At 47.0% G+C, this 27,951-nt stretch overlaps 1 protein-coding gene across 3 annotated transcripts in view; it reads left to right on the top strand.

Annotated features, from left to right (window-relative positions):
- The first annotated feature begins 648 nt into the window (after positions 1-648).
- The window catches only part of PNOC (prepronociceptin), a 29,814-nt gene continuing 2,511 nt past the window's right edge, over positions 649-27,951 (top strand). Inside the window, exons 1-3 of one of the 3 annotated variants that reach the window (XM_027549039.1) lie at positions 649-1,178; positions 14,544-14,693; positions 25,082-25,475. In XM_027549039.1, the coding sequence (XP_027404840.1) occupies positions 14,568-14,693; positions 25,082-25,475 (520 nt within the window). In that variant the 5' untranslated portion in view covers positions 649-1,178; positions 14,544-14,567. Of the gene's footprint in view, positions 1,179-1,257; positions 1,438-14,543; positions 14,694-25,081; positions 25,534-27,951 lie in introns of those variants that run through there. The other 2 variants (XM_027549038.1, XM_027549037.1) reach the window with 2 other exon arrangements.

Below are 27,951 nucleotides of genomic sequence, written 5' to 3'. Positions count from 1 at the left end.
CCTATCTAATTCCAGAACGGTTCCATCGCCCCCAGAAGAAACCCTGTACCCATTAGCAGTCAGAGCAGATGCTTTCTTTAATGCTTCTGCATCCAGTCTCAGGTCGATGCAAGACCCAGACTCACTACATGAGAGAGTGCTGAAGATCCTTGCAGCACTAGGCTCGAACCCTGGGATTCTGGATTATTTGTGGATCTTCTTGGGACAGCCGAGGAGGAAGTCATGGTGTAATTCACCTGCAGCTGGGAAAGGAGGGCTGCACACCGGCCTGCAGAATTGAAACATTCCCTGCCTAGGCTGCTATTGTCATTCAGTCTGTAATTCCTTGCAACCCCATGGACTACAGCAGACCAGGCTCCCCTGTCCTTCACAATCTTCTTTCCTGGCAGCAGGTGAATTACACCATGACCTCCTTCTTGCCCGAGGAGCCCTCATGGGCTGACCATGAGCTCTTTTCACACAGAGAAGGGAAAGAAGCTGCATGCTGCAGGGCAGGTGCTCGGGTGGCAACACCCTTATGTGTAGCAGCAGGTTTAAAAGCACTCTGTTGTGAGAGTAAGCTGTTGGCAGAGGGAGTTTCAGATTCAGTTGGTCTGATTCCATGGGAAGAGATGAAGAGTATGCAGAACTCGCCTTTATTAAAGGTGTCTTAGATTCCAAATACAAAGATTATCGTGTTTTTCTACCCGCACAGCCATCCTGGGAGGTATTTGACTTTCCCCCTTCATAGGAGGAAACCTGAGGTTCACAGAGAGAACTCGCTCTAATCAGAATCTCAGACATGAAGTGCTGAGTCTCGTATCTCAGCACCTTCCACTGTGAGCACCTGGAAGGCACCCTTGGGCCCCCCCTCAAAGCAAGTGTGGCCATTCCCTCCAGCGGCCTAGTTGTGGCTGCCTGCGGGGCAGTGACAGCAGGAGGGGACTCATCTGAACTCAGCTCTGGGCTTGTCTTTGTCAGTGGGAGCTCCCCCGACTTCTGCCCACTCCAGCTTCTTCATTCTTCAGGAGAAAAGGTTGCTCAAGGAGACTCCAGGACTGGGGTCTGCCTCGTCACTGTCACCAGGAGGCTTTTTTTTTTTTTTTCTTCCTGACTTGCCAGAGCTCCCCGTCAGTCCTCCCAGCGCCTCTGGAAGCAGAGCAGAAGCAGCTGTGGGATCCTGGCTGAGCAGCGTCCAGGTAAAGCAGTTGGGGGGTGGCCTGATGGGGAGCCTGAGATGTCACAGGTCTGAGCACAGAGCCAAGGCGGGCGGGGAACAGCCAGGAGGGACTGTAGGTTCTGCTGCTCGCTTGATTAAGGGGGTCAGCCGTGTGTATGTGTCATCGAGGTGGGCAGGGAAGGGGAGGGCTGTGCGTGTTGGGGGAGGATATATATGCCGGTGTGGCTGACACAGCGGAGCCTCACACCCGGAGGAGCCCGGTTACTGACAGCTCGCAGGTAGGCGACTGCGCGCGAAGCCCTCCGCCCCAAGACACGCTGCTGGGAGCCTGGGGAAGTGGCGGACTGGCGGGCGGGCGGCAAGGCTGTCTCCCCAGCCCCTCTCCTTTGTCCAGTGTAGATGCTGCTGGCCTCCCTTTAGATTATTCATTCATCTTTTCCGTTCTCTCATGGGGGTGAGGGCGGAGGGTAGAGGTGGAGGGGAGGGCTAAGGCTTTTATTCTGAAGAGAGATGCAGAAGAAGAGCTGAACTTGGAAAGGATTGGAAAAGTTTCCATTCTCCAGGTGTGGTCCTCACTTTGTCACTTGTCTGCGGCGAAGAGGTGGTTGTAGAAGTGAGGTTAGGGGAGCGGCAGGCACTGGCGGGGTGGGGCGGGGGCTTGCCTTGCAAGGCAACCCTTCGAAAGCGCCCCCCACTCCCGACCTACCCCTCCAGGCACACTTTAGGAGGGGTTTCTCTCTGTGATGACTTCCTTTCACAGTGAGTGCAGGCTGCTTTTCAACATATCACTGAACTCGATTGCGATTTGGCTTTTTCATCCCGAGGGAACCCTGCTCCCCTCGGCACCGAATACAAATCGCTAGTGGTGATGTGGGGAAGAGTCGGAGCCTGCCCTGGGCTTGACCGGTACCCAGCCGATCACGGTCGCTGTGTGTGAATTCCGCTGTGTATTTCCGAAGGGTTGACCTTGGTCTCCAGTCCCTCATTCTTTCGGAAGTCTGTTCTCTTTTTTGCATCTTTCCTCCTCCTGCCCATCTCTGCCACCTAAAGGTTTCTGCTGGGGTCCTGCGAAAATGACGTTCAGAACTCATCCAAACTCTGGCTCTCGCTCAGCCTCCTTTTCCTCTGTCTTTGTGCGTCTCTCTCCCTGTGGGTCTGGCTTTCCCCTCCCACCGCTACCCATCTTTATCCTCCCACATCTCATTCTGAACATGGCCAAGTTCTGGGGGAATTTCAAGTAAGTCAGGATGATTCGGGAAATGGACTATTTAAAGCAAGCAGCTTTGGACTTGAATACCCTGATCCTGGGTTTCAACATCTGTGTTTCGCTTCCTCGAGCAGCCCATAATTGCCCCAATTATAACCAATAACATTGTTCGGCAGACTAACAAAAGATGAGCTTTGCATGGCATTTGCCAGCAAGCCGAAACTGGAGTTTTCAACATAGAAGGTTTGGGGCTGGGGGGCGGGGGGTGGGAAACGGGTGACTGCCTGGCTTCTCCTCAAAACCTCCCAAGGAAATTGCTGCTCTCTGCCTGCCTGTGGGTGGCTGCTGCAGGCACGCTCCTCTTTCTCAAGTGTGGCAGGGAAAAAGGTCTGCACCCTTCCACCGATGATGCTGCAATACCTTTCACAAAAAGCATTCGCGTTCCTTTGGACTAGCTGAGTCTTCTGTGGGGGAGGGTCCCTGGAAAGACTGTCCCCCCAGCCATCACCTTGGTAGAAGGAACAGCTTCCACGGTTCCATGTGCTGCCTGTTGAGGGCGCTCTGATGCAGCTGCAGGGTCCTTGGGTGCAGTTCCGTCCTCCCTGGCTTTATCAGCTGAAGGCTGAGGGTACAGGGGATTTAGAGGATGCAGATTTAGCATTATCAAAAAAAGGGAGTAATTGCAGGATCAGGTGCAAAGCAGTGTTTCTGGAGCCCAAGACAGGAGCTGTCGCGAAGCTATTCTGTATTCAATCAATCAAGTATTTATTATGCTCCACCAAGCAGGGGTCGATCCATCAGAGGTGATAATAACAGCCTTTACATTCACACAGCGATTTACATCTTAACGCTTTCACACCCATCATCCTCGGCAACAGCAATGAGAGATGGTGTCATTATCTCCATGGCTCAGACGAAGAAACTGAAGCTGAGAGGTTAAATAATCTGTTTCAGGATGTGGCCGAGAGAGGACCGAGCCAGCCTTGCTGGCTCCAGTGCACGGCTCTCTACGAACCTGGGGTGCTCACAAACTAAGGGGGTGGGGATGAAGCAACACACAGTGAAAGAATTTGAGGACGATGCAAGGCTGGGTGTAATTAAGTCCTAAATTTCGTAGTCCAGACAGCAAGCGCTGTAGGAATTTGGAGGAAGGAGCGCTTTCTCAGAGTCCAGGATTTCAAGCCGGTCAGGGAAAGAGATAGAATCTGGATGACCCAAGGGGAGAGGGATGTGGAGGTGGCCGCCAGGACAAAGGCACAAAAAGAGGGCAAAGGAATGTACATGTATTGAAACCTACTGTATGCCAGACAGTGAGCTAAACTTATCTATATGTCTATTTCATGCTAATGTGCACACACACACACAGTAGGGATGGGAGATCTGGGATGAGTTTTCTATACTTTTATCCATACGCAGCGAGACCCACACACACCCCACAAGCTCCAGCTCCCATGAAGGAAATCTACCTGATAAGAATCTGGCTAGAGAACAGGAGTAACAACAGCTTTCATGGCTTGAATGGCTGGGAGCTCATCACACTTCTATTTGAATGCCTTTAGGTCCTCCTAGTCACCAACATGCCACTTTCCTTCTAAACACAAACTAGCTGTGAGATTTATGGCATGCCTATTCGGGGGGCAAACCGGTTTTCTGGACATCTTCCTAGATAGTCTATGATCACGTTCGGTGTTGATTTTCTATGATCCCGAGATTTTTCAAATACTGGATGATGCCTCAGTGTTGCAGATACACAGCATCACCAGCTCTGATGGGACTGACTGGGTGAGTGATGTGTGGAGCTGGCCCCCAAGGAGTCTGGGTCTTGGTGAAAATGTCAGCGGATCACCCGCACACACCCAGGGCTCTGCCTAGCCACCCAGGCTTGGAGCCAGCCTCCCCGTAGCTCACTCTCCACCCCTCCACCCAGTCCCCATTCATAGTTTCATTCATTCAGCCGAGAAACGTGCCTGGATTCCTGATGCAAGCCCGCAGTGCTGAGTGCCTGGGAAAACAGACCAGGCAGCTTGTCCTCAGCTCCTGGCCAATGTCACTCACTATTAATGGGTCCAGGCTGGTGGTCTCTGAAAGGGGTGTGTGTGCCCAACAGTCCAGCGGGCTTTGGAAAACACATTGAATTTTTTTATGTGGCTATCTTATCTTTCTTAATTTGCACTTTAGTGGTTATTATAATGTAGGTAACAAATAAATTGGGAAGATTTGCTCAAAACGGTTTGATTGCTTGAGGTATAAAGTTAAAGACATTTGAAGATTTTTGGTCTTGGGACTTCCCTGGTGGTGTAGTAGCTGAGACTCCAGGCTCCCCCTCCCAATGCAGGGGGCCTGGGTTCCACCCCTGGTCAGGGAAATATATCCTGAATGTATGCCACAACTAAAAGTCTGCATGCTGCAAATAAGACCTGGTACAGCCAAATAAATACTGGGAGGAAAAAAAGGGTACTAGGCTTCCCCTGTAGCTCAGTGGTAAAGAGTCCACCTCTACCTGCAATTCAGGAGATGCAGGAGACAGGGGTTAGATTCCTGGGTGGGGAAGAAAACTTGGAGGAGGAAATGGCAACCCACTCCAGTATTCTTGCCTGGAAAATCCCATAGACAGAGGAGCCTGGTGGGCTGCAGACCATGGGGTCGCAAAGAGACACAAGTGGGCACACATGCACACTGATCTGTATCCATTGTTCTTTTGCTGATCTGTATTTTCTAATGTTTTTGAAAGGAAGATTAAGTGATTTTATTGTAAAAGCGATGGGGGAAAAAAACATTTATTTTTTATATAGGGAACCACAGGCCAGAATCAGGAAGATCCAAGACAAGAGTGATGACACCTTTCCACCTTTGCGACACCACTGACAGTAAATGCGCCTCTTAGGAATTCCCTGGTGGTCCAGTGATTAGGACTCGGCATTTTCACTTCTGGGACCTGGGTTCAATCCCTGGTCAGGGGGCAGCCAAAATATTTTAAAATAATATAAATAAAATTAAATTTAAAAAATAAAAAACTTTAAAAAAAGAAAAGAGGGGCTTCCCTGGTGGCTCAGTGGTAACAAATCTACTTGCCAATGCAGGAGACACAGGTTTGATCCCTTATCAGGGAAGTTCCCACATGTTGAAGAGCAGCTAAGCCAGTGTGCCACAACTGCTGAGCCTGTGCTCTGGAGCCTGGGAGCCGCAGCTACTGAAGCCTGCAAGCCCTAGAGCCCGAGCTTCTCAACAGAAGCCACTGCAACATGAAACTCGCAATCGCAACTAGGCGGTGGCCCCTGCTGGCCGCAACTAGAAAAAAGCCCTCAAAGCAATGAAGACCCAGCACAGCCAAAAATAAACAAGCAACATTTAAAAAGAAAAAAGAAAATGGGTCCATCTCTGCTCTGAGCCCCAGGTGGGCTGTTGTAACAAATATCTGGCCACTTATAAAATCAAAAATATTAATATTGACCATCTAATCCAACTGCCTCTTTTTGGAGAAGGGTAAACAGAGCCCCAGAGAAAGAAAGGGCCTTGCTCAAGATCCCATAAGAGGAGTTTGGTGGGCTACAGTCCACGGGGTCACAAAGAGTCAGACATGACTAAGCACTCAAAGCTCAAGATCCCAAAGGTGAGTGCAGAGCTGGAGCTGGAACCCAGGCCTCTTCCTCCCAAGGCACAGGGCTCTTGTTCATTCATTGCCCACGAGCTCCAGCACACCCGGTCTGTGTGGGGTGGGGACATGCTTAGCCCTCCACCTTCTCTACACCCACCTCCCACTCTCTTTCCAGGTGGGAATTTAGAAGCAGAGGAGGAACCTTTTTGGATGTAAGTCTATTAGAGGAAGAAAAGAAATAAAAGGGATTCAGTCATAACTGGTGAATAAGCAAAAGCTCAATGTAGGAGTCGGGGTTGCTATGGGTTAAAGAAATGAGACGACAAACCCTCGTGCTGGTGGGCAATGAAAAACCCCTTCAGGAACTGGGGACAGGCAGCAATAAAGAGGGTGTCAGTGGCAATGACATATTTACACTACCATGTGTAAAATAGATAATTAGTAGGAAGCTGCTGAATAGCACAGGGAGCCCAGCCTGGTGCTCGGTGACGACATAGAGGGGTGGGATGGGGTGGGGGAGAACAGAAGACACACTCAAGAGAGAGAGGAGATATAAATAATTACGACTGATTAGAGTGTGCCGCAGAAACCAATGTAACATTTAAAGCAATTATTCTCCAGTTAGAAAAACAAAAACAAAAAAAGGTGTATCATGAGAGAGGGACACCCAGAGTTCAGGACAAATGGAGCTCCTTGCAACGAATTTACCTGCAGGAAAAGACAGAAAACCACCAAAATCCTGTTTCTTTTCTTATTTTGGTCACGCAACTTGTGTAGCATGTGAGATCTTAATCGCCCAACCAGAGATCAAAGCCATGCCCTTGTAATGGAATCAGTGTCCTAACCACTGGACCACCAGGGAAGCCCCCTTGCCAAGATCAGTGAAACGTCTGATGAGAGGATGAGCTTGGAAATCAGATGTGTTGGGGTCTCAGTTCTGCCACTTCAAGTTATTTCGCCTCTTCAAGCCTCAGTCTTCTCAATTGTAAAATGGGGGCAATAACATTTACCCCATAGGATGGATGCTTACAAAGCCATCAAGACAGTGCCTGGCACAGAGGAGCGTGCTAAATATAATAATAATAATATGATTACTGTTAAATACAAACGGAGACCATCCCAATAAATGCCACCAGAATTTGTCAACCTTCCCAAAGCAGGACCAGCATGTGGAGTTTATGGTTTCCCAGAACATGTTGTAGAGTCAAAATACCTGAGTTTAAGTCCTGGCTTTTTTATAAGCTGGATTATCTTAAGTAAGTTGTTAACCTCTATAAACATATGTTCCTCTCAAAGAGGGGATAATATTAACCCTAGATTATAGGATTGTATTGGGCTTCTCTGGTGGCTCAGATGGTAAAGAATATGCCTGCAATGCAGGAGACCCAGGTTTGATCCCTAGGTCATCCCTAGGTCAGGAAGATCCCCTGGAAAAGGGAATGGCAACCCACTCCAGTATTCTTGCCTGGGAAATCCCATGGACAGAGAAGCCTGGTGGGCTATAAAGTCCACAGGGTGGCAAAGAGACAGACACGACTGAGCAACTAATGCTTTACAGGACTGTGTAAGAATATAAAACTTTTGTTACCAGCAAGAACATTCATACATGTGGCTGATGAGAAGGATGGAGGGAGATATGCCTCTAGCAGAAAACCTAGTCCCTCTTGCCTTCTCCACTAAAAGCACTAAAATTACAGGCTTTCTCATAGGTCATAAGACAAAACTCAATTAGCTTTTAGCTTCCGCTAAAGCTTCATACGTAATCCTCCAAACAGATAAGCAACTAATTATATTGCCCTTGGAAGCATGATTACAAACAAATAGATTAAATAGATTAAAGCTAAACACAGTGGTATTTTATCTTTATAAAGAGTGCTGTGGCTGAAATAAAAGGTAATTAAACATTTCTTTACTCAATACAAGATGTTCAGATGCATACCATCCCCATAAGGAAGTGTTAGCTGAGTTTGGTTCACAAAGTGAAGACAAACCATGTAAAATTTAGACACATTCAGGGAAATCTTATTTACTGACAGTCTCTATTGCACAATTAAAAACAACAATCACAACAAATCGGTTGTTCCCCCCATTTGGCAGGTGAGAAGACTGAGGCTCTCAAAGGTGAAACATGCCCAAAGTCACACAATTACAAAATGCAAAGATCAAATATAAACGTAACTCAGAAATTAATCAATTACTCGTCTACATTGCTCTTGGCATTAACTGACACACAGCTACAAAGAAAGCACACAGATGTTGTTACAATTTCTCAAAAAAGTGTTAACCTAGAACACAGTTGTACAAGGGTTGTGAGGATTACCCAAAGCAACAAAGTGCTGTCCCCTTTATGAGAATATATACTAGTCGCTCAGTTGTGTCTGACTTTTTGCAATTCCATGGGCTGTAGCCCACCAGGCTCCTCTGTTCATAGAATTCTCCAGGCAAGGATACTGGAGTGGGTAGCCATTCTCTTCTCCAGGGCATCTTCCCAAGGGGATCAACCCAAGGCTCAAACCTGGGTCTCCCGCATTGCAGGCAGATTTTTTACCATCTGAGCCACCAGGGAAACAAGACCCTTTATGAGAATAATTACATATATTTTGAGCTTTTATTTATTTTAATCTCATTTAAATACCAGAAACCACCTGTAAGTTTGGACTGTGTGGTAACTCCAATTTTTAGGATTCTTTGAATTGCAGAGCAGAATGAATAGCACTGAGTAAAGATTTTTCATTAAACAGTGGCGTCACTTGTTAAAAGTAATGGGTAGCAATCTCTGGCTTTCGGCTTCTTTTACTGCTAAATGCCCACTGACATTCATCAATCTTTCTGTTTCAGTATGGACGGAACTTTGTTTTGCCACACCATACAGCCTATGGGACCTTACTTCCCTGACCAGGGCTCAAACCTACATCCCCTGCCTTGGAAGCATGGAGCCTTTAACCACTGGCCCACCAGGGAAGTCCTGGATGGAACATTGTTACAAAAAAGAAATAAAAACTTTAGCCTCCAGCATCAGCTACTCTTTAATGCTAACTCATAAACAAGGATAATAACCAATCACGCCTCCCCAGCACTCAATTGCTACCAAGTGTTTTTCATTAAACTTAAGTGAAACACTTAAGTGAAACACCCAGGATGCAATTTTAAGATAATATTATTAATCACATACCTTGATTAGCCTGGGGGAGTAGAATAAGAGAACTAGCTGAATTTTAAAAAACGGTTTTCTTATTTCTGAAAAATAAATTAAAATTTAAAATAAATAATAGCAAGGGATAGGACTTGGAGGGTTGAGTAGGGAGCTCAGAGATGACACATGAAAGGTTGGTGTACCAAGGATCAGAGTGAGGACTGGGCTAACCACAAGTAGATTTGATAAGGTTTCCCCAAGGGCCAAACAGTTTCCCATGCAAGAAAGGTATGGAATGGAACACATGCTCAATGTCCCAGGGGCTCATCTTTCCTTACCTCATCCTAAAAACCCATTTACCCAGAATTTGAGATAAGGAGTAACAGTCAATCCGCCAGACATTTGCTGAATGCGCAAGTTGCCACATTTAATGAAGTTCATGAAAAACCTCAGCAGGAGAGCATTTCATTAACATCTGTCACAACTTATCAGCTCAGCCTATGCAAACATTACGGATTGCAATTTTGTATTAGGAAGGAAAGGCAAAGGTCCTTTTTCTTCCGGCTTTTCCCTTCTTTCTGTGACGTACGGACACTGCCACCATGTGGCCATAGAGAACATAGCATGCTGAACAAAGTAGACTCAGCTGTCTCTCCGCCCAGAATGAAACTGAGTAGAATGAGAAGCTTAAAGGCAACTACCAAATTAAACAAAGGATGTAACCAAGCAGTCCTCAGTTTGAGACCTTTGCTGATATGGTGACTGTTTGGAACTCAAAAGATATATTCTCTTCAAAAGAGCCTATAAGTGGTGATGAGTCTTCATTGCTTGTCTACCAACAGGTTGCACCACTGCAGACTTAGCACATAGCACCATCCCAACCATGCCTCCCAGACACTGGCAACTAGTCTTTTTCCAGAACATGCATGGGGTTCCAGCTTTGGATGGCATCTGGCTTTGCTCTGGAGCAAAACTTGTTCCTAGCCCTCCCACCTGGAGTGGAACAATTAACTACCAGAAACTTGTCAGGCCATGGGCTTCCCTGGTGGCTCAGACGGTAAAGAATCCTCCTGCACTGCAGGAGACCTGGGTTTGATCCCTGGGTTGGGAAGATTCCCTGGAGGAAGGCATGGCAACCCACTCCAGTATTCTTGCCTGGAGAATCCCCATGGACAGAGGAGCCTGGCAGGCTATAGTCCATGGGGTCACAAAGAGTAGGACATGACTGAGTGACTCAGCACAGTGATTTGTCAGGCAGGTCCTGAAGTGGCTTCTATGCCTGAGCATCCCAGGCTCCCAGGGAAGTGGGGGAGCCTCCTAAACACTCCCCAACTCTTATTTGTGAAGAATAGGCACTCCTGAGACACTCCACTGTCATCTATCAGACTTTCTTGAGCACCTCCTAAGCACCTGGCCCTGTGCTGGGTGCTTGAAATTCAGATAACCATAGAACATGATTTCTGCCCTTCAGGAAGTCACAGCCCAGTGGGAGAAATAGACACGTAAGTCCAAGCTTACAGTGTAGAGTGCTAAGTGCCAAACGGCAGACAATAATAGTATTACAGAGTGAAGGCTATGTCCTGGGCTCCTTCTTTGACAAACTTTTATTATACTTGTTCTGTGCTGGGTGCTGTTTTAACTGTGCCAGGTTGATATTTAAAGATATCAACCCATTAATCATCCTATAAGATGGTTACTCTTACTATCCCGGTTTTACAGATGAGAACCTGAGAGGCTGAGTTGTAGATGTGGGATTTTGCAGACCCAGGCAGTCTGCAGTGATGAGAAGATGAGAAAAGACAAAGCCCTCCATTAAAAAAAAACCCAAACAAAGTAGAGCTACCATATGCTCCTGCAATCCCACTCCTGGGCATGTATCCAGAAAAAAAGCATAATTCAAAAATATACATGCACCCCAATGTTCATACAGCACTATTTACAATGACCAAGACATGGAAGCAACCTGAATGTCCGTGGAAAAATGAATGGATAAACAAGCAGCGATACATATATATATAATGGAATATTACTCAATCATAAAGAATGAAATAGTGCCATTTGCAGCAACATAGATTATCATACTAAGTGAGAAAGACAAATTATATGATATCACTAATATGTGGAATCTAATAAAGGATACAAAATGAATTTATTTACAAAACAGACTCACAGACACAGAAAACAAACTTACGGTTACCAAAGGGGAAAGGCTGTGGCGGGGGCGGGAGGATAAACCAGGGGGCTGGGATTAACATATACACACTATACTATATAGCACAAGGGACTCTACTCAATATTCTGTAATAACCTACATGGGGAAAAGAATCCAGAATACATATAAGTGAATCACTGTGCTGTACACCTGAAACTATCACAACATTGTTGATCAATTATAAAAGTAAAGTTTTTTTTAAAAGAAAACAGGAATCCTAGCAACCCCATCTCATAGGTCTGTTGTGCCTGTTTGATGGACAGGTCTCCAGGGCTCACTTCTTCTCTCCTTGATGTACCTCACAATGCCACACAGAGGAGACTCATCTAACTCAGACCAGGGAGGGCTTCCCCCAGGGGACAACTCCGTGTGAAGTGTGAGCTAGAGATGGGTATTCTGGGCAGAAGGAAGAGCAGGGACCAAGACACAGAGGCATGAAGGGACCTGATAGATTTGGAAATTATGTGTGACTCACGAGGACTGGAGGAGATTCAAGGTTGAATGACAGGAGCTGAAGCCAGAGAGCTGGGTGGGAGTTGGGCTGAGTCCCATGGGGGATCAGAGAATTAAAGAATGAGGGAATCATCAGACGTGGAGATGGCTTGATGGGAGGCTGGATCATTGGGTAGACTAATTAGAGGGTGATCACAATAACCAAAGTAATAAATCTCAACTAAGGTACTATCCCCTGAGATACAGGAGAAAGATGCATATGAGGCATATTCATTTGAAAAGACAGTCTGTTACACAACTTAGCAACTAAGCAACAACAACATTTGAATACATGTTCAAGTTCATTAGCACAGACCTCCCAACCGGTAGGGTAGAGGGTGAACCCTGTAGATGGCAAACATGACCCTGTTTCACCTGCAATGGGCCTCTCTTTCAGAAGGGGCTTCCCTTAGGAAGACAGCCCCAGCAAGGCTGCCTGCTCACCATCCCCTCCCACCCATGCTGTGTTCTCCCTTCCTCTATGTCTTTGCTTTTTGTTTGTTTATCTTTCAGCCGTGTGGCAGGTGGGATCTTAGTTCCCTGACCAGGTATCAAATCCGTACCCCCTCCATCGGCAGCGTGGACTCTTAACCACTGGACCACCGTGGAAGTCCCTATGCCTTTGGAAAGTCATTCCCTGCGTCTTCTCTGTCCTCTTGGCAGACTCTTTTTGTTATAACTGGAGTACAATTGCTCTACAATGTTGTGTCAGTCACTGCTGTACAATGAAGTGAATCAGCTATAGGTATACATATATTCCATCCCTCTTGAACTTCCCTCCCACCCCACCCCCATCCCACCCCTCTAGGTCTTCAGAGCGCTGACCTGAGCTCCCTGTGCTATACACAGGTACCACATTATCTAGCAATCCCAGTACTGGGCATATGCCCTGAGAAAAGACACATGTACCCCAATGTTCATTGCAGCACTGTTTCAAATAGCCAGGACATGGAAGCAACCTGAATGTCCATCAACAGATGAATGGATAAAGGAGATGTGGTACATGTATATGATGGAAGATTACTCAGCCATTACAAAAATTGGGTCATTTGTAGAGATGTGGATGGACCTTGAGTCTGTCATACAGAGTGAAGTAAGTCAGAAAGAGAAAAACAAATATCCTATATTAACGCATATATGTGGAATCTAAAAAAATGGTACAGATGAACCTGTCTGCAGGGCAGAAACAGAGATGTGGATGTAGAGAGTGGACAGGCAGACACAGGGGAGAAGGGGAAAGAGGGATGAATTGGGAGACTAGGATTGAATATATACACTGCCACGTGAAAAATAGACAGCTAGTGGCAACCTCACTCATTATTCAAAACCCATCTCAGATGTCACCTCAATAACTTAACAAGCATTGACCATTGATTCAGTCGCCATACTCTTGGTATGAAAAGCTTGGATGATGCCCAGGAAGAGCTGGCATGGTTTCCGTGCATGGCCAGTGGCCACGGATCAACCCCCCTCCTCCTCCCACTGACTAGCGCCATCGCACACCTATTTTCTACCTCTGCTTCTCAAACTCTAAGCATGTATACAAATCACCTGAGAATCTTACTAAAAAGACAGATCCAGATTCAGTAGATCTGGGGTAGGGACCGAAATTCTGTTTTGCTTACAAGATCCCAGGAGATGCTGCTGGTCTGCAGACTGCATTTGAATAGTAAGGCTTATACATTGTCTCAGTGTAGTCTAATTAAAAAGTAATAAAGGCCATTATTTGTTTTTCTATGCTGAATACTCAAGGTAAAATTTACATACAAGGAAACACACAGAATCTAAATGTACAATTCAGTGAATTTCTAGCAAACGTATACACCCCTGTGACCTACACCTCAATCAAGAACATTTCACATTTCCAGAAAGTCCCCTCATTCCCCTTTCCATTTAACCCTCCAAATAAAGTTGATTCTACAGGGACCCAAAGTGATGCAGTCCAAGAAAATAGCTTTCCGATGCAGGAGACTCGATCACAGGATAAGTCTAAAGGGAAACAGGAAGAACTGCATTTCTTTGAGGCAATCCTACATAAAGAATATAAATGACTGATCTAACTCATAATCATTGGTGCTATTACCTTAGAATAGTCTCTTTGGTCGTTTTTCAATAAATGACTCCATCTGCCTGGCCCTGTGCTTTGCACAGAATAACAAGGTGAACATACTAGCTCTGTGTGCAGAGAGCTGGCTCCCATCAAGGAGGAGAAACAGACAAGAAACCTAGCAGATGCTTCCCAGAAGAGTGAATTTGGGGCTGCAGGGCATTCCTGGCCAAGGCAGGGGAGGATGAGTCATTCATAAATCTCCTATGTTACACATCTCATACTCTGCAAAACATTTCTTATGGATCTCATTTTTGCAACAGCCCTGGGCCAAGGCAGGTACCAGTGTTTCCCATTAAGAGCTGTGAAAAATGAGACTGGGAGGGGCTGTCTCAAGGCCACAAGTGGGCCTTGCAAGTGGGGCCTGCAGCTCCCTGGAAGCTCTCATGCACGTGGAGGCCAGTTGGATAGCAGGAGTAACAGGTGTGCCTGCTTCCCCATCCCCATCCCAGAACCCAGATGTGCCTGTGCGTGAACATCACCCCTGGCAAACAGGCTGGGCCACCTGTGCCCTTGACCATCCAACCCCTATTGGGAAGTGGAATCCAGGGCACTGTGCCCTGGATGAGGGTCTCCAGCTCCTACCGGCCCCCAGAGAAGGGCTGTGCTAACGGTACCCACCCTCACTTGTGTTTTAGCGTCTGGCTTCCAGCTCCTGCACCATGAAAATCCTGTTTTGTGACCTCCTGCTGCTCAGCCTCTTCTCCAGCGTGTCCAGCAGCTGTCAGAAGGACTGTCTGGTCTGCAGAGAGAAGCTCCGCCCCACTCTTGACAGCTTCAGCCTCGAGGTAGGTCCAGGAGTTTGGACCCTGTCTTCCCCTCCCCGCCCAGGTCACATGACTCTCCCAGTGTGGGATGGTCCCTAAGAAACACACGTGGACTTGAGCAGCTTCTGAAATCAAACCCTGTCATTGTCCCACGTTTCCACATTTGAGTAAAGACCCACCCAGGCCGCTGTTTTGTTCCTATTATTAAAAGCATTCACACTCATTCTAGAGAATTTGGCAAATTCCAAGAACTATGAAAAGAAAAAATTAAAGTCACCTTTAATCTCACCAGTCAGAGAAAAAAATCTTAGTTTTTTCACTTGCTGTTTTATACCAAGATAAGTTTCCCATTATTAGCATTATTTTAAGTATACTTGACTTAACCAATCCCTCCTGCTGAGCATGTAAGTTGTCCTCCAGTTTTGATGTTATAGACAATTCTACAGTGAACACCTACGTGCTGTCTTGTATTTATTTGAGCACTAAATTTCACTAAGTCAGCTGCTTTCTCCACTGCTTTTATTACTGTTTAAATAGTTATTCCTTTCCTACTAAATCCAATATAACTCGATTACTTTTTCTTTGTAGTCAAGAGAACTCCTTTCAAAAGATGTCATGTTTGGAACTCCTCAATCTTAAGAGTCACCTTTTCCCTCCTGTCCCTTGAGGCAAGTGTACAAATATAGAAACCAAGTACTCACATTGGGCTGACACACAGACATGAACAGACACAGCCCCCTGACCCACCAAAACACCACGCTCCTCCCATGCCACCTCAGTGGCTTTCGAGCCTGTTTTCTGAACAGTAATAACCATGAAATCATGAAGAAGCATCCAGAGAACCCATTCAAATTCATCCATTCTCCTCCTCCAGTCATTGTGGGTTTTCTGAGCACCTGCTATGCACCAAGCACCTACTATGCGCCAAGCACTGGGCTAGACCAAGGGCCCCAAGGCGAGCAGACAGATAGTGGGAGAGAAGAACCCACAATCCTTTCCTGAGAGTAATTACTGAGCAATGGGGAAGCAAGAGCAGTGGACCCCAACCTAGTCTAGAGGGGTGGAGGGGGGCTTTGGGAGGAACTGAAGCCTCTAAGGAGACCTCAAGATGGTCAAAGAGGCAGGGAGTGAGCCCAGGTGCCCAGGTAATGAGGGAGGCACAGAGTGGGGGAGGAGCGCACATGCGCAAATGCCTTTTGGGGGGAGGGGAGTGGCATGTAAAGAATTGAGGCAAGCTGGATTTGGCTAGAACACAGAAGACCCACATGCCTTTTCTGTGCAGGCCAGAGAGGCTTAAAATTTGACCCAAAACAAAACACTTTCCCGTGGTCTCAGTCAACAGAGCAGACCGGTAGTTCACAGGTAAACCAGTGAAGGAGCTGATAAAGGAATAATCTCATCATTGTCACACTCTTGACAAAGACTGAAAGTTGTACACAATTCCTAAATCACAAGTTTTAACTGCAACCCTATATCTCCCACTCCAAGAAGCATGAAGATATGTGTACACCCATGTTTATGGCAGCATTACTCACGATAGTCAAAAGGTAGAAAAGACTCAAATGACCGACGAGAGACGGATGGATAAACAAAACATGGTCAATGCGGACAATGGAATATTATGCAGCTTTTAAAAAGGAAGGGAATTGTGATACAGGCTACATCATGGATGAGCCCTGAAGATGTATGCTGTCACAAAACGACAAATACTGTAGGATTGCACTTACCTGCAGTTCAAGACCAGTCAAGACTCAAGAGACAGAAAGTAGAATGGGGCTGCCAAGAGCTGGGGAAACAGGGAGAGGGGAGTTAGTGTTTAATAAATACCAAGTTTCAGTTTGGGAGAACAAAAAATTTCTAGAGATGGGAGCAAGGGTTGATGGTAACCCAACAAAGTGAATGTACTTAATGCCACTGAGATGTACTCTTAAAATTGTTCCAGTGTAAATTTGATGGTAATTGGATTTTACAATAGAAAAAAAAGTATTTGGAGCTCAACTGTAAGGATAACACTGAGTCTGCACTAGTTTGTTTTTTCTTTTTTTCCACAAATTTAGGTAACTTGTTGAGAGCAAACATCATGCCTGACTGTGAAGCACTGTGATGTTCCGGCTCCCGGGACACCTTGACCTTGGGTGCCAATTGTAAGATGACAGAGGCCACCAGGGCAGGTTCCCTCCAGCCTCCTTATTGTCACCTCAGGATCTGTGCTTCTGCTCCTTCTTCTTCCCCCTTCCTGTGTACCACTGATTTTCCTGCTGGAAATTCTTTTTTCCCATCTCCCACTTGCTCTTTCTTTCCCTTTGTTGTCCTGTTTTTGGAAGAGTATCCCCATTTGCAACTTGGACCCCCTCACAGTTGCCTCGCCCTTTTGCTGTGCTCGAGCTCAGTTGCTCAGTGGTATCTGCCCGCATGGGCTGTAGCCCGCCAGGCTCCTCTGTCCATGGGATTCTCCAGGCAAGAATACTGGTGTGGGTTGCCATTTCCTTCTCCAGGGGACCTCCCCTACCCCGTGACTCGAACCCGTGTCTCCTGCACTGCAGGCAGATTCTTTAACGCTGCCCCACCTGGGAAGCCCGCCTTAACTCCTTAGCCAATCTCCAAGGTCACCAGCAGTTCCTAACCACAGAAACCTTCGCCAATGTGCAGGCTTCCCCTCCTCGTCCTCTCTGGTGAACCCCGCTCTCTTCTCCACTCTGACTCTTCCTTTTCTGCCTCCTGTTAGAGCCCCATTTCTCTTCCTGCCCCCTCCAAACACAAGTGGTAACCAAGATTCCCTGTTCTTACCTCCATGTCCTTTCTTCTTCCCAGCGTCTGCTTTCCCCAGGCAGCAGGTACACTTTTTGCCTCCTCTCTGCTGGGATCCCATCACTTTCCATAGTTCCTGGGAAATCCATGCTTCCCTTCCCTCCCCACAGCTCCAAGAACCTGTCCTGCCATCTTGCTCATACCTCCGACTCCTCCCCCAGCCAATAAGCCCTTCACTGCTACTCAGGAGAGGATGCCTTGCTGATTCCCCACCAGCCCCCAATTGAGCCAGCCCCTAGCACCTTTGTTCTCTGACAATTACTTGCATCTGCTGGGCTATCTCTTAGGTGCTTCTTTGCCAATTAATCTGGGCTTCTCCAGCACACAGTACAGTGTGGCACAGGGCAGTACTCAATAAACAGGTCCCGTGGAAACCGGAGGGCTTCCCAGATGGTGCTAGTGGGAACCCGCCTGCCAATGCAGGAGATGAAAGAGATACAGGTTCGAACCCTGGGTCTGGAATATTCCCTGGAGGAGGAAATGGCAACCCCCTCCAATATTCTTGCCGAGAGAATCCCATGGACAGAGGAGCCTGATGGGCTACAGTCCGTGGAGTCACAAAGAGTTGGACACGACGGAAATGACTTCGCATGCAAGCACAGGGAAACTGTAACATTCCAAGGCCTTTTAGTCTCCTAACGGGTGCAGATGCTTTAGAGGTTTTGCACAGGTGTCTTTCAAAGCCAGGAAGGAATTTGGAGCTAGTTTCTATTTCTCCGTAGCATCTTAAATCTCTGGGATCTGGAAAACACTAAGAAAATGGCCAGTTCCCGCTTCAGAGTGATGGATGACCTCTTGCAAGTGCCTGTTGACCCCCAGAGGACCTGGTTGCCTGGGTGTTTCTAGCTTATATTCACTTTTAACCTATTTTTTTTTTTAAAGTTTTATGAAATGCCTAGAATCGAGACAACCACATCTCACTTCCAAATCTTGCAACCCTTGACTATGTCCTCTCTGTGAAAGATGGGAGGACTCAGATATTTAGGCAAGGGTCACTGTCCGCCCCCACCCCAATCCTTCCACCAAATGATGGGATCCCAATATATTCCCAGGACCTTCCGGACCCTTGGCTTCATCAGGAATTTCATTTGTTCTCCCTCCAGGGCAATGGTCCAAGCATGCCTGCCTTTTTGTTAGACTATCATTTTGGTAAGTAAATGACTAGCACACAAGCCAAATGATTGGAAAGTCCTGGGCTTTCAGCTAATTGAGAATGATACTTACCCTACCAGCTTACGAAGAAAAAAGCTAGATTCACCGAGTCATTTTAGTGACCAAGAAGAAGGTAACTCCCAAGAAAGTTCTGCTTTGTTGTTGTAGTAGTTTAGTTACTCAGTCATGTCCAACTCTTTGCGACCTCACAGACTGTAGCCCAACAGGCTCCTCTGTCCATGGGATTTCCCAGGCAAGAAAACTGGAGGGGGTTGCCATTTCCTTCTCCAGGCAATCTTCCAGACCCAGGGATCAAACCCGTATCTCCTGCATTGGCAGGCAGATTCTTTACCCCTGAGCCACCAGGGAAGCCAAGAAAGATCTAGGGAAAGTTATTTAAATTCCCTAAAACTCTATTAACAGCAGAAGAGTTACTACTTCTGGTAGTTTCTGTCTTCATTACACAGAAAATCTTAGTAGTTGACTTGCCCTGCTGCTGCTGCTGCTGCTGCTAAGTTGCTTCAGTCGTGTCTGACTCTGTGTGACACCATAGACGGCAGCCCACCAGGCTCCCCCGTCCCTGGAATTCTCCAGGCAAGAACACTGGAGTGGGTTGCCATTTTCTTCTCCAATGCATGAAAGTGAAAAGTGAAAATGAAGTCGCTCAGTCGTGTCTGACTCTTAGCGACCCCATGGACTGCAGCCTTCCAGGCTCCTCCGTCCATGGGATTTTCCAGGCAAGAGTACTGGAGTGGGTGCCATCGCCTTCTCCCCTGACTTGCCGTAGGAGTTCCTAACACATTTTTCTTTTGTGCTGCGCATCTGCTGGCCCACTAGCATTGGCTCTCTGATATACTGGCAGAACCTCCCAAAGCAAATAGGTCCCAAGTGTCTCGGTCAGAAGTGGCTGGATTCCTTAGAGGCAGAAACATGACAATCTGAATGAATTGTTTATTTTCCTTCTGTAGGGCTCACTAATCTTTGATCCTAGACATTCAGATGACCCTTTGCTCATTGACTTCCCTCCCCCATGCAAAGCCCAGCTTTACAGATCAATTTGGCATCAATCTGGGACTTTCCAGATGCTCCTCCATGCTGTGTCTGAATATAGCAATGTCATCAGAGTGGGCTGTGAAAACGTGTCCAGCTCACTTAATGGGCCATTAACCCATCTCTGCAAACAGGCTGGTGAGTCCCTCAGACCAGAGAGTGTAGTCAGTAAGCTCATATGCCCATCTGGTGCTACAAATGTTGCCGTCAATTTGGATTCCTCATTTTTTTTTGCCCCAAAACCTTCTCCTAAATCAGGAATTAAGATCCGTTTTTTAGTACCTAATCATCTAACAGTATGTTGAGTCTCGGTAACAGCTATACATCTGGTTTGATCATAGAATTTCATTTCCTCTGATTGACATGCAATATAATTACCATCTGGGCTTAGAAACCCAGGGGCTTGCAGAAGATCTTAGAGACTCTAGGCTTAACAGTTTCCACTTGTTCCTGTAAATGGACAGAGCAGAACAAGGCAACGAGCACTTTGAGGATCCTATCCATGTGAGGACTGAACCAAGTGTGTTCAAAAGTCCTTTTGAGTCCAACAAGTCTACGCTTATGACCGCACAAGTCACGCTGGGACTTGAACCCAGCAAAACCCCAGGATGGAACTTGAACCCACTCCTTTTTTTTTTTTTTTTTTTTTTAATGTGACTGCTCCAGGTCTTAGTTGCAGCACACTGGAGTTTTCATTCTCACATGCTAGATTTTCACTGTGGCATGTGGGAGTGAGTGTGTGCTCAGTCACTCAATCGAGTCTGACTCTTTTTGGCCCCATGGACTGTAGCCCTCTAGGCTCTTCGGTCATGGGATTCTCTAGGCAAGAATACTGGAGTGGGTTGCCATTTCCTCTTCCAAGGGATCTTCCTGACAGAGGGATCAATAGCCACGTTTCCTGTGCCTCCCTCATTGGCAGGCAGATTCTTTACCAAGGAGCCACCTGGGAAGCCCTTAATAGCAGGATGAGGGATCTAATTTCCTGACCAGGGATGGAACCCAAGTGTCCTATATTGGGAGTGCAGAGTCTTAACCACTGAACGACCAGGAAAGCCACTGTCTTTTAATTGAAATTGCACACCTGGTCTCAGGACTTAATGAAGCTTAGATTCTTTATGTCTCCTTGCACAAAGAATTCCGTAAGAGACAAAGTGATAAGTAATAAGTGGATTTATTTAGAGATACACATTCCATAGACAGAATGCAATCTGTCTCAAAAGGAGAGAATGGCCCTAGAAGAAATACATTTCACAGACAGAGTGTGGGCCATCTCAGAAGGCAAGAGGCCCCAGAACATGGGGTGGTTAGTTTTTATGGGCTGGATGATTTCATGGGCTAATGAGTAGGAGAATTATTCCAGTTATTTTGGAAAAGGGGTAGAGATTTTCTGGAATTGGGCCGCCGCCCACTTTTTGACCTTTTATGATCAGCCTCTGAACTTTCATGGCGCCTGTAGGTGTGTCATTTATCACAGTGCTAATACCACAGCGAGCATATGAAGAGGCTCAAGGTTCACTGAAAGTCGAATCTTCCGCCATCTTTTATCTACTCATTAGCCCATGAAATCACCCAGCCCATAAAAACTAACCACCAGTTTATGTCGTATCCTCTAGGGCTATGTCATTTGATTAGAGGTTTTATCCTTCCCGCTTCCCTCCTATTTCACTTCTACTGACTTTCCCGGTGTTACCCATGCTTTCTGCTTCCTCCTTGACTCTGTAGAGTAGGGTTTCTCAGACTCTGTGGATATATTAAGCTGGATAATTATTTGTTGGGGTGCGGGGTGGGCTGTCCCTTACATTACAGGTTGTTTGCCAGTGTTCTTGTGAAATGGAGCCGGACCCTGGGGGTCCTCCTGGGTACAAGTCCTTTCTGTGTCCCCCAATTCTTGTTTGTAGGAAATAGGTCTCCTTCAGTCTCCTGAACCTGCCCTGAGTTCCAAAGGGAAGTTGCTAATCAGGGAAGGTAGGGGATGCCAAGAGCAGGGAGGAGCAGTCAAACAATAGTGCAGCCATTCTTGGTTCCCCTCAAGGAATATACATAACAATACCTTTGTGTTCAAAGGGCTGACTCATTAAAAAAGACCAGGATACTGGAAAAGTTGGAGGCAGGAAAAGAAGGGGATGATGGAGGATGAGATGATTGGATGGCGGCACCGACTCAATGGACGTGAGTTTGAGAAAACTCTGGGAGGTGGTGAAGGACAGGGAAGCCTGGCGTGCTGCAGTCTGTGGGTTGCAGAATCAGACACGACTTAGCGACTGAATGACGACAACGACCTTTGAATTCCTCTGTGGGACCTACGGCCCCCACCCAGGTGGATGATGGTAATTTCAGGCTGAGCACAAGATTCCTGGAACATCTGTTACCACCAGCCATTCAGAACAAAGTCACACACCCTACAGCCTTCACCCCATATCTTGCCTATAAAAACTTCTCCACGAAATCCATCAGGGAGTTCGGGGCTTTTGAATAGGAGTCACCTGTTCACCTTGCTTCACAGCACCCCCAAGAGGAAATCAGGCAGAGAGGGTGGAAAGCAGACGGCGGACTCACATGCTGACCAGATGGAGAGACGGGGTCCTGAGAAGGGGGATTCTGGAGAGGTGCCCAGGGCTCTACACCTGAACCAGCTGGGGAGTAAGGTGATGTTCAGAGAGAGAGACAGAGCAAAAAGATAGACTTGGGGTGGAAAAAAGTAGGAGTGAAGTACTGATATATATGCTACAATCAGTATTTCATTCAAACCTGTTCCACACATACTGAAAAAGTATATCAGAAAAGAATTAAAGTCACCTGCTAGTAATAAACACCTGAAGTGACACCTTTAATAAGATGGAGATTTAGGAGTTCTCAGGTGGCTCAGTGGTAAAGAATCCACCTGCCAATGTAGGAGACTCGGGTCCTATCCCTGAGTCGGGAAGATCCCCTGGAGGAGGAAAAGGCAACTCACTGCTGTGTTCTTGCCTGGGAAATCCCGCGGACAGAGAGGAGCCTGCTGGGCTACAGTCTGTGGGGTCGCAAAAGAGTTGGACGAAACTTAGCAACTAAACAACAGTACCTGGTAGTCCACCGGTAGGATTCGGGCTTTCACTGCTGTGACATGGGTTCAGTCCCTGGTTGGGGAACTGAGATCCCACAAGCTGCGCCGTGTGTCCCCCGCCCACCAAAAGATGGAGATTTGATTCCTCACACAGAAGTCAGGAGGAGAAAGTGGGAGATGCTCAAGTGGAGGCCTGAGCATGACCACATCTTGGAGAAGCTTGGCAGCAACAAAAGGAGGGCAGGGCCAGAGTGGTAAAGGCAATCAGGAGAAGTCAGACTGAAGGACACGTTTTGAGGATTTGGTGGAACAGCTGTTGAAGCCTGTGATTTAAGCTGCATGCGTATCTCACTACTCGGTTAGAGATCAAGTTGGAAACCTTGCTCATAGAGGCACATGTACCACTCTGAACACCCAGGTGGGAGTGTTTGCTCCCCAGAGAGCCCCAATGGGGCACACACGCATCTTCTCACATCCTGCACCTGTCCAACCAGAGCAGTAACTCCTGATGCTCTGTAAGCCAGGCACGGGCTCCTTGGTTTGGGGCTGTCTTGGTAGTCCAGTGTTAAGACTCCAAGCTTCCAATGCAGTGGGTGCAGGTTTGATCCCTGGTCCAGGAACTAAGATCCCACATGATGCATGGTACAGCCAAAAAAAGTAAAAATTTTAAAAAAGACTCCAAGGTTTGATGAAGGGCTCTGCAGCTTCCTGCTCACCATGATGTCAAAGTCAGGCTGAAGTGGGGTTTTCATCTGACCCCAAAAACACAGAGAGGAGTGTTCGGGTGAAGTGTGCTTGGGTGCTCAGTTGTTTCCGACTCTTTGCGGCCCCACAGGCTGTAGCCCGCCAGACTCCTCTGTCCATGGGATTTTCCAGGCAAGAATACTGGAGCAGGTTCCCATTTCCTTCTCCAGGGAATCTTCCTGAACCAGGGATTGAAGCTGTGTCTCCTGTGGTTCCTGCTTTACAGGTGGATTCTTTACCACTTGAGCATCCGGGAAGCCTGAAGCCAAAACAATAGGAAAAAAAAAAAACGTGGAGGCAGAGGCTTCCAGGAGATTCCAATCAGAGATAGGAATGTGGGAGGGAAGGGTTAAGGCCAGGGCCAGTCAGGAAGGTACAGGAACATCATGGTGAGGCTGGTGGTCTGGACGAGAGGTGGGAGATGCCAGGAGAGACAGAAGCTGCCGGGGTTCCTAGAGAGCTGGCAGGTCCACTGAATTGTGTTGGACAGTCCCAGATTATCCAACCTGTCTATATCCCAAAGGGTCTTAACCCCCCCTTTCTACTTTTTTATTGGTGTATAGTTGATTTACAATGTTGTATTAATTTATGCTCTACAGCAAGGTGACTCAGTTATTATATATACAAATTTTTAAATATTCTTTCCCATTATGGTTTATCCTAGGACATTGAATTTAGATCCCTATGCTATACAGTAGGACCATATTGTCCATTCATTCTGTATGTAATAGCTTGCATCTACTCACCCTAAACTCCCAGTCCATCCTTCCTCCACCCCCTCCTAACCCTTGGCAACCATAAGTCTGTTCTCTATTTGATCCCTATTTTCTATAACTCATGCACTGATAGTGATGATGAAGGTATGCAAGGTGAAAAACGAATCACACCAAGGTTGATCTTTACCAGGTGACCTTAGAATAACCATGCAGATTTAACTGCGTGACTACATGCTTTAACATCCCCAGTTTCTTAAATCACTCTGACCTCTCCCAGGCCTGATAAGAGAACAGAATAAAATGTTTCTTTATGGATGAGCTACGATGAGCTATATTTGGCTCCAAAAACCCAACAAAGACTATAACTCTGTTTGTGCATTTCGTTAACTTGCTGGGTTACCTGGGTAACTTAACCTCACCTCTCTGAGCCCCAAATTTCTTTGTGAAATGACAGAGATGGGCCAGTTCGTTTTCTATTTCTTTCCAACTCTGAAATTCTATGAACTTAAGTAACTATATGTAAAACTGCTCCATGGTACTGAAGAGGTGCTTCAGAAGCTCTTGCATCGATTGGTACCAAAATAGATCATGCATGCATGCTCAGTCATGTCTTGACTCTTGGTGACCCCATGGATTGTAGCCTGCCAGGCTCCTCTGTCCATGGGATTATCCCAGCAAGAATACTTCAGCTGTTGCCATTTCCTCCTCCAGGGAATCTTCCCGATCCAGGGATCCAACCTGCACCTCCTGCTTCTCCTGTACTGTCAGGCGGATTCTTCACCACTGAGCAATCTGGGAAGCCCTAAAATAGACAGCAAAAGTACTTGATCTCCTCATTGCCTTGGACTAACAGATGTCCCTGGTCTTTCTCTTTCCTCCAACCTCTTTCTTGGCAGATGTGCATCCTTGAGTGTGAAGAGAAGGCCTTCACCAGCCCTCTCTGGACTCCATGCACCAAGGTCATGGCCAGGGGCTCCTGGCAGCTCAGCCCTGCTGACCCAGACCACGTGGCAGCTGCTCTGGACCAGCCCAGAGCCTCTGAGATGCAGCATCTGAAGCGAATGCCCCGGGTCAGGAGCCTCTTTCAAAGGCAGAAGAGGACAGAGCCCGGCCTGGAGGAGGTGGGGGAGATTGAGCAGAAACAGCTGCAGAAGCGGTTCGGGGGCTTCACCGGGGCCCGGAAGTCGGCCCGGAAGTTGGCCAACCAGAAGCGGTTCAGTGAGTTTATGCGGCAGTACCTGGTCCTGAGCATGCAGTCCAGCCAGCGTCGGCGCACCCTGCACCAGAATGGTAATGCGTAGCTGGAAGGGGAGCCCCTCCCGGCTGCACCGTCCACTTCAACCCATGAGTGAGTGGGGCCCCAATGAGCTGGGGGCAAGAAGAAATGTCCTCTACCCTGTCTTAACCTTCCTCCCCGGCGGGGGCAAACATGTTGGCACCCAAACACAGATACATGCTCCACACCACTTCCTTCAGGGGTTCAGCTCCTAGGACTGCTCCAGCCCACCTTTTTTTTTCTTTCTGGGAGCAAAAATTTTCCTGGGATTTCTCCGAACAGCTCACCACTGTGGTGAAGAGACTGGTTACCATGGGGATAATAGTAGTGTGTTAAGATAACTAATTCCTCTATGGCTCTTCAGGAGCTTAGTTACTATGGGGACAATGAAGTGGACCAAGCCTCCTATCAGGTTGCCATAGAAACCATTCACTCACCTTTCCCCGGAGACTTTAAGGACCCAGAGGACCTGCACTTAGCCATTTGCAGAGTCTGATCTATGTCTGTGATGTTGCTGTTTCACCTTCAAAGATGGCTTAGCTGTCCCCTCCCCTCCTCCCTCTATCTCAAGGTAACTGGCTTCCATGGCAACCTTTCAACTTTCCCGCTCTCCCCAAGTCAAGGAGCTCTGGTTAGGACCAGTTCTTGTTAGGACACTTTCTGTGTTTCTTTCTGCCACACGTCACTTGTTCACCTGATCACTTTGGGCTGGTGGGCTGGTGCTTTGCAGCTGATGGCACCTGAGCAAGGTTTTGAGAATCTGGCCCTAATGACCTCAGTCACTTTTAGGAGAGGGACTAAAAGGATCATAATTTTTCCTCACTTTTTGCCTCTTTCCGGGTGCCATTTCTGGTTTTTTGTTTGTTGGTTGGTTGGTTTTAATTTTTATTTATTATTTTTGGCTGCGCAGGGTCTTTGTTGCTGCTTATGGGTTTTCTCTGGTTGTGGCGATGAGGGCTACTCTCTAGTTGCAGTGCACAGGCTTCTCACTGTGGCGGCGTCTTTTGTTGCAGAGCACGGGTTCTAGGGTGTGAGAGCTTCAGTAGTTGTGGAGTACAGGCTTAGTCGCCACACAGCATGTGGGCTCTTCCTGTACTAGGGATTAACCCACGTGCCCTTCCTTGGCAGGCAGATTCTTAACCACTGGACCACCAGGAAAAGTGTCCAGGTGCCATCTCTGTCTTGTGTTTGCTTGCTTGCCCTTCCTCCTACCTCCCTGCCTGTCTGTTCTTACTCCCCCGGGCACTTGTTTATACATGTACCTACAATGCAGATCAGATCATAAATATCAGAGATCCTAACTTACTTCCCAGTCATTACAAACTCGGCTTTCCTCAGCCCATTAACCTACACATAACTTTGAGTGGCAGAGGGAACTAGCACAATGAACTTTTCTGAAAATCTAAGAGAATTCCAAGCATTAAGCATATGTGCCTTAATTCATATGTAGGAATATGATTATCTGCAGGATTTCATCTGAGCTTCCCTGGTGGCTCAGTGGTAAAGAATCTGCCTGGCAACGCAGGAGACATGGGTTCAATCCCTGTGTTGGGAAGATCCCCAGGAGGAGGAAATGGCAACCCACTCCAGTATTCTTGCCCGGAGAATCCCATGGACAGAGGAGCCTGGCAGGTTGCATGCAGTTCATGAGGTCGAAAAGAGTCAGACAGGCTCAGGCGCGCATGCGGTATCTCATATCTCTCCTTAAAGAGAGAAGCTTCCCCTAACAGAATGAACTATTCAGTTGGTCAGAAACTTTGCACAAACATTATCACCCAAGTGGGGGCTTTTGCCTGACACAGAGGCATAAAAGCAAAAAGTTTGTGCATGGGCTCTTTTACTTTGCTTCCTATATGTCAAAGGTAGCCAGATGTTAATAATCCTCCTTCAATGTTTATTAATCCACATGTGAATCTTGAGCACCCACACTGCAGCAGGAAGGCAGCCCACACAACACTTTGCAGGTAGGCTAGCTTGTTTGCAAAACGCCCATTGCCAAATACGGATATATGTATTCAGTGGCGAGCCAAAGGCTGCCGTGTTTATTTTAGCAGAATGACTAATCTCTGAAGGCCCTGAATTAACCTGCACTGGTTTTGAAGTCATATTCTTGGATCCCTAATAAGCATTCATTTCTCCAAAGCCATATCTACACAGGACGTAATAAAAAATCTTTCAGAAATGGCATGGGCTGAATTCTTCCAAATCTTAAAGAAATTCTTCTTCTTTTTAAATTTTTAATTGGAGGATAATTGCTTTACAATATTGTGTTGGTTTCTGCCACATATCAACATGAGTCAGCCATAGGTATACATATGTTTCCCCCCTACTCCCGCCCCCACCAAACCTTCCCCCTAAACTTTAGAGACATTCTTCTTTAAAGGGACCATCAAGGTACCCTGAAGACACATCTAAGTCTGATCTATGACCGTTTACCTTATAAAGAGTTTCAAATCAGTCACGTTAGCAGGAATCAATTTAGTTTTTAGA

This window comes from Bos indicus x Bos taurus, chromosome 8 (genome assembly GCF_003369695.1).
Source record: "Bos indicus x Bos taurus breed Angus x Brahman F1 hybrid chromosome 8, Bos_hybrid_MaternalHap_v2.0, whole genome shotgun sequence".
NCBI classification, from domain to species: domain Eukaryota; kingdom Metazoa; phylum Chordata; class Mammalia; order Artiodactyla; family Bovidae; genus Bos; species Bos indicus x Bos taurus.
Note: the sequence above shows the minus strand (reverse complement) of the source record. Positions and strands in the feature narration are given on the sequence as shown.